The sequence below is a fragment of the Lepidochelys olivacea genome (genome assembly GCF_965140295.1).
Source record: "Lepidochelys olivacea isolate rLepOli2 genome assembly, chromosome: 7".
Classification (NCBI taxonomy): domain Eukaryota; kingdom Metazoa; phylum Chordata; order Testudines; family Cheloniidae; genus Lepidochelys; species Lepidochelys olivacea.
The window spans coordinates 43525292-43532586 of NC_140417.1; the positions used below are offsets into that span (position 1 = coordinate 43525292).

Sequence of the window (7295 nt, forward strand, 5' to 3'; positions counted from 1 at the left end):
ATCCTTGTGTTCTGGTACCATGTGCTAGGTAAGTTATTTCTACGTAAATTATTGGGTGCTGGAGTTAAGTCTGGGTATATATGAGCAGTCAGTGGGAGACAATAGTTTTGCCCAAGAAAAGAATGAGTCATTCAGGATCTGGCCCATTTATTCTGTTTGTAAAGCCCCAAACCCTTCGGTCCTGATTAGCTAATAATGGGTCTCGACAACTGTGGATTTGAAAGTTAGAACTCAAATGTTGCTGGGTTTATGTTTTTGCTCAGGAGACACTGAACAAGGAGCAAAGATGGGGACAGAATGAAAAACAAATACAGATAAATTGAAAGAAAGAGGGGAAAGAGAAATTATAATAAAAAATTAAATACAATTTAAATGCCACACAGAGGAGACACATGTACTAGCCTGGATTGGTGGTAGTGGTGGATTTTGTTTGTGTAGAGGGTGTCTCTTCAGTCCTTAACGTATAGCATAGACTTCTGTTTGTATGTGCTCCCCTCTGCTGCACAAAGTATAAATTACTGAAGAACCTCTAAGTGTCCCAAGATCCATGGGTTGAATCCCTTTTCATTCCACCCAGGGAACAACCTGGTCCCCCTAAAGGCATGATCAGAGAGAAACTCCATGTTTGGGAACTCAGTTTCCGGGCCTTTAGGTAGGTATTTCCCACATGGAGAACAATTTGGCCTTTTGGAATCTCCCTGGGGGAAAGGGGATTTGTGAACTTTAGCTACTTATGTGAAACCCAAAATATTTAGATATACATGTATACATCCTTGAGGCTTACTCGTCCATATATTTGTGCTGCTTCAGGCCACAATTTTCACACCATCTTGCAAGTCAGTGGTGCGCAAACTTTTCCAGTCGCGCCCTCCCTTTACCATTCACGGAATTTGTTGTGCACCCCTCCGTTACTTGTTATCTGAGGTAATCCCTGACCTCTGTGCTGCTGCTGGAAGCAGCGCTGCCTTCAAACCTGGGTGGCCAGATAGCAGTGGCTGCTGGCCAGGGTGTTCGTTATCTGCAGTGCAGGAGGACTGGTGTTTGTTTTGTTTTGTTTTTTTAATCCAGCTCCATCCCACCCCGCAGTACTTGCTTTATTTTTATCCCACTCCCGCTATTATGGCAGCAGGTCCTGCAGGATCTGTGGGATCCCAGTTTCTTTGTGTCCCCCCCCCAGCCCAGAGAACCTCTTGTGCTTCACGGAGGGGCATGCCCCCCAGTTTGTGCACCACTGTTATAAGTGACAGTATTTCTGCTGGACAGTGGTGGTGGATGAGGTCACTATGAAAGCATGTAAACACAGAGAGGCTTCCAGAAATTAATGTTTGTTTTAAATCGGTATATTTGCTCCCACTGTAGGTAGGCTGTGCAAATAAGAAAAAAGGCAATTTTACAGGTCAGGGAAGGCCACTATTTCAAAATGAACTCTAGGAAGTTTGATTACAAATTCCTTCTTTCTCTTGGTTCAAAGTCTCATTGGTGATATTCTGTTTTTGGAAAACTGGCTTTTTGTATTTATACACTCTACCTAACATGGAAGCAAATGTACTGAGATTTTAACCAACATATTACTATTGAAGATATGGATATGCCCCACAGTACCACCCTACAGTCTTTAATTGATTTATCCTCACACACGCATCCCTGTGAGGTAGGGCAAAGCTATTAGCCCCATTTTTCTAATGGAGAACTGAGGGTCAGACACCTAGATTCTCAAAGGTATTTAGTCACCCACCAGTAGGGAACTAGATGCCCAAATACATTTGAGGAGCTGGACCTAAGTGACTTGCCCAAGGTTATAAAGGAAGAAGTTCATGGCAGAACAGAGACTTGAAGACAATTCCTAGGCTCATGCCCTAACCACTAGAAAATGCTTTTTTTTCCAGCTAGAATCTTATTTCTACCTACTCTGTCTCTCTGGCAACCCAACTACTCTTATGTTCTCAACTGCCACCTCCATGCAAGTGATTCCTATATATACCTCTGTTCAGTCTCACCTCTCCAGGTGTGACTCAGATGTCTACTTATGAATGCCCAAATGCCATTTCAAACTCAGTCTTTCCAAAATTGAATTTCTTTCCTACTCATCCCCCTTCTCCGTCTCTCTATCCTTCCTGTCTCATGGCCTCGGTGTCATCTTTGACTCTTCACCTATCAACCCATACTTACTCTCAAGTCCTGTCACCTCATTATATCACCAAAATTCACCCTTTTGTTATTGTCCTCACTGCTACAACTCTTTCACCTTGATAACTGTAACCTGCCCTTTTCCAGTTCTCCCCTCTCTCCTCTCTACACTATCCAAAATATCGCTGTTAAAGTCCTCTTCCTTTCTCCTCATTGAACATGTCTCTCACATCTCTCATTCAATAGCTTCATTGCCTCAGTGCTTCTGACTATGTCATATTCAAACTCCTTGTCCTCACTCTCTATTTAATCTTGATCCACTTACAACTGTTTTCATTTCATAGATTTTCAAGGTGGGATCATTATGATGATCTAGTTTGACCTCCTGCATAACACAGGCCATTTCCTCCTGCTCCTCAATTTGCTTCCTACAGGTCTATTCAACTCTCATTCAAGTATTTCAATTTCCTTCAAATCAACGGAAGGAAAGACCCTTGTAGTTAGTCCCAAATCTCATAAAGCACCTTGTCTTACCGCTGCCTTCGTCTCTTTCATGGGATTAGCTTCATGCCTTTGACTGTGCTGCCCACTGTGCCTGAGACAGATAATCTCCACTTTCTATTAAGAGTGGCTTTTCTTCATCAAATTCCTCCTTCAGCAATTTTTCAGGAATCCTCCCTACCTTCTTGCCTATAATCTCGTCTCTCCTATCCCTGGACTTTTGTCCCATGTTTTATCTATCTTAGAACAAGGAGCAGAGAATGTGACCCACGCTGTGTAACTGTTAAGCATTACATAAATAACTTTTATTACTACTACTTCTAATACAATTCACATAAAAATTTCCCACCATTGCTCTTGTAACTTTCTTCAGTGCTTTATCCAAGTGGAAGGTTCTGGCGATAGCCCTCTGAACATACATCACAGATTACATGCACCCACTCATTGCAAATAATGATTTCAACTTTATAAGTCATGCACTGAGGTACAGACTCCCAGGGAGTGAAAAGTTAGAATTACTCTGAAATGTCAAGTGACTTTGAATTTCCATATGGGGGTGGGGGAGAGTGAGGAGCTTCAAGACACTTTTAAAATCTGTTCTTTGGTTATATTACAGCCAATTGGGTGACCTGTCTACTAGATTTATACTTGGAGCCATGTGAAAAAATCTACTCCACTGGCAAAGAATTCTTTTTTTTTTTTTTTTTTTTGCTTCTGCCACTTCACTCAAAACCAAAACAGTTATTGCTTTCGCAATGAAATGTTTGTCTTCCTGCCTAGAGTCACTTACAACCTTCAGCTCTATAGTGTATCCAGTTAAGTAATTTTGATTGTGGATTCATAAGAGAGGGACAATGGTGTTTGTACTTAATTTTACATAATTATACTATTGTTACACATGTAGGCAGGGTCTCAGTGAGATTTCTCCTGACATCTAGTGATGAACTGGGGAAAAAGACGTCAGGCACAGACCATATTTGCACAGACAAACTAGTCTGCCTAGGTGTTCACCAGACAGAACTGCTTTGCAAAAGGGGTTCAGTTTTGGCTGGTTTGGGGTTACAGCTCACATTAGTACTGAATGCAGGGGTAATGAAAAGTTATCTTTATTGTATGAGTAAAGGGCAACAGAACTGTACCTAGCCTGTTCTGATCCCCTAAACTGAACCTCACTTGCTAAGCAGAAGGTAGGGATGCTAAATCCCAGTGAAAATGAGAGGGTGTGAGAACAGGTGTTCCTGAGGATATGGACTCTGCCTAAAATTCCCCCCCCCCCCCTAGTGTTTAAAGACTGAGCTGACTGGATTCAGCTGAGTCCTTGTTTCTGTTCATGATTACAAGAGCTGAAATCACTGATGAGCAAGTCTTGGGGCTAAGCCTTAGAACTGGTGTGGGGACAGTGTTGCAGTGAAAAATAACTAAGGTGGCAGCAGAGAGGTTCCCCACTATCCAGTGAAATCACAAAGAGCTGGGCTAAGTGATGGTAGTAGAGAGAGTGCAGCAGCAAATTACAGTTGCAAGTGGTGGCAGAGAAAGCAGCAGCAAGCCAGTTGCAGAGGCAAGCGGCAGCAGCAGCAGAGATATTGCTCAATTGCCCCCCCCCCATTACAGGGGTCAGAGGTGAACTCAGGTGAATGCAGCTCTGAACTCTGTCTTTGCTGGCTATGGATAACCAAGTGTGAATGGGATGCAGTGGAGGGAAAGGCGAGTGGCATATTAAATGGACATTTGTTCATTAGACTGTCACACCACAAGATAGGAAACTGAGGCGAAAGAGACTGCCCAACGTACTGTGCGGTGGGTGTTTCCTTCTGGTTACATGCTTTCATATCATGACTGAGGTGTTTTCCAAAATTAATGCTGGGTTCCCTTTTCCTTTTAAGTTTTTTTTTGTTATACACAGACTCAGTGCTTGTGAGTGGGGAAGTATTGCATTTTGGGTTGGTGTTTATTTTTCCCAGATATCCAGTTCCATTTTATCTTGTTCAGAGAAACTCCTAGATATTGAACCCAGCCCTTATTGCTGCCGACTCCACCAGGCAAAAGGGTTACGTTCACATATCTTTATCATAGTTTCTGTAAGAACTATACTTCTCCTCCTCCAAGAAGTTTCTAGGCCATGAAAACAGAAATCCCATCACACCTATATGAGATTCCTCCAAAGCTGAGTTGATAAATAAGGTAGTGTAAGGAAGCTTGTACCACTGCTACCCATGCTGTGAATAAGCAGAGGACTTCAATTTCCAAGGCTGTCTATCCAGTAGAAGCTTTGCCATTGACAATTTTACTTTGTGCCCCTAGCCCAGCTGCAGGTGGTGGAGGTGCAAAGGGAGTTTTATGGCACCTCTGATTCTTGGGTTGGTTTGGCCCCCAAGACCAAGTTAGAGCAGACCGAGAGCTGCTCTAAATCACACCTGTCTGACTGTGGCCCCAATGGCAGTTGGCGATTACCAGAGGACAGAGCTGCTCCTGTCTCACCCTGTCCCTCTGGCCATACCCCCTACTCCACAGGGCCAGGAATGGGGTGGGAAGGAACCTCTATGCCACACAGGAATTTCCATTATTTCAATGGAATTATATCCTCATAAAAGTGGCATACCTCAGTGGACAATCAGCTCTACTCTTTACAAGCTTCTGCATGTACCTTACCAGGAATATAGCATAGAGTTGTGGGCATCTTAAATTCAGAAAGGTTTCAGCATTAGAGCAGAAATACAGAGAACAATAACAATTATGTGTCAGGGGCGAATCTAATTTATGAAGGAAGCAGGAAAGAGGTACAACTTTATAATTGTGTTACATAATGACTAAATAATGGAACTTGTATATAGTATTGTTGTAGCTGGGTTAGTTTCCCAGACCTGAAGAAGAACTCTGTGTTAGCTCGAAAGCTTGTCTCTCTGACCAACAGAAGTTGGTCCAATAAAAATATTATAATGTCATTTCAAGAGCATTTTCAGTCATACATCTCAAAGTACTCTGAAAAGGTGGATAAACATTATAGACAAGGAAACTAAGGCACAGAATGGTTGAGACTTGCTAAAGTATATACAACCAGTCAATGGAAATGAAGTGGTCTAACTCTGCCCTACCCTGAGGCCACAGTGCTACCAAATGGAGCTTACCATAACCATCTACAAGTCATTGAAACATGGAAATACAGAGAAGGAAGAAAAATCGTTTCTTGTGGTTAGGCGTACTGGCACAAAATGGAGCAAAAATATTTAGACTGAATATTATGAAGCATTTTCTTACACTGAGATCTAGTTAAGTATAAAAGAGTGTCCCTTGCAATGTGGTGGAAGCTCTGCCATATTGTCATGAAATTCACTGAAGGGTACAATTCTGTCCTGGCACCCAGGTAATGGACATGATCACCAGAAAGATATTTTGTGTCTCTGATATCTACTATTCTTTGGTTGGTTTTTGCCCCCAATATTTTGTTTTATTTTTACAGGTGCAATAATCAGGTGCTACAGTTATTATCTTACCTCTGTAAAAACAAAAACCTTGAAAACATCTTTTTATATTTGGGTGAGGCATGGAAGGAGAGAAAAACAGAGGAAGGTTGTTATGAGTAGGGAAAGTGATAGTGATTTAAAAATAGAAATACAGAAGTTTCTACAATAGATGACTCAGGAGCATTGTGCAGCCCTACAGATGATCAACTGTCTCAATTCCCTCATAAATTCAGCAGATAGGGAAGTGTCCATTTTCATGTTAAGTTCAGCAGCAGAGGGAGTTCTCTCAGCTTAACCTGCCTGGTTCATTCAAAAGTATACAAGGACCCTATCTGCCTGGCATAACAACCATATCCAGCAGAACAGCAGGGACACCTGATTCAATAGGAAGCACAGGAGGTGTATGCCTGCCCAGTCTGCTTGAGGTCTGATCCTCTGTCCCTAGAAGTCAACAGCAAAGGTCCTAGTTGGGTGACGAGATATCAAGTGTGAAAAATTACGACAGGGATGGGAGGTAATAGGATCCTATGTAAGACAAAGCCCCTAATATGAGAACAGTTCTGATAAAATCAGGACATCTGGCCACCCTAGATCCTAGTGCATTCAGTGGTTCATGAATCATGGAAGCAGTAGCTACCTGGTGGATTTTAGTTACTTACCTTGATGTTCCTGAAAGGTGTTATAAAAAAGTCTGATGTTTCAAGCACAGGAATCAATGCCAATAAAATGTAAAACAACAAATGGTTTTCCATGTTGGAAAAATGAGCAATGCTACTTTGAGGGTTATGTGCTAATAAATAATACCCTATTTAGTCTGTTAATAAACAACCAAATGTGAAAACAGGGGTTAAACATTAGGCAAATGGGGGGGGGGGGAAGAAAGCAAATAGTGAACTTTTGAAGTTATAACAAAGTTTATAGAAAACATTTGCAAAATCTCTGTTAAAACGTTTTAATTACAGTTAAGAGTGAAAATATATTCTCTCTACCAAATTAACATTTTGCATTATACCTGAGTGACTGAATGTCACAAAATCAAATCTCTATTATGGTTATAACATTAGCCTTACATTTGCACACATGCCTCCAACCCATCTTCCACACATTCCTGCCCATTTTCCACATACAGGTCCACACCCCATTGTAGTAACTATACCCAGATGTACAGACACTCATTTCTTAACCTGTGTATTTTTATATAATATA

At 41.6% G+C, this 7295-nt stretch overlaps 1 protein-coding gene across 1 annotated transcript in view; it reads right to left on the reverse strand.

Moving 5' to 3' along the window:
* Nucleotides 1–6866, reverse strand: part of LOC311523983 (inter-alpha-trypsin inhibitor heavy chain H3-like) — a 44549-nt gene extending 37683 nt beyond the window's left edge. Inside the window, exon 1 of the mRNA XM_084634641.1 lies at nucleotides 6749–6866. Within this exon, the coding sequence (XP_084490767.1) occupies nucleotides 6749–6841 (93 nt within the window). The 5' untranslated portion in view covers nucleotides 6842–6866. The remainder of the gene's footprint in view (nucleotides 1–6748) is intronic.
* Between the last annotated feature and the right edge of the window lie 429 nt (nucleotides 6867–7295).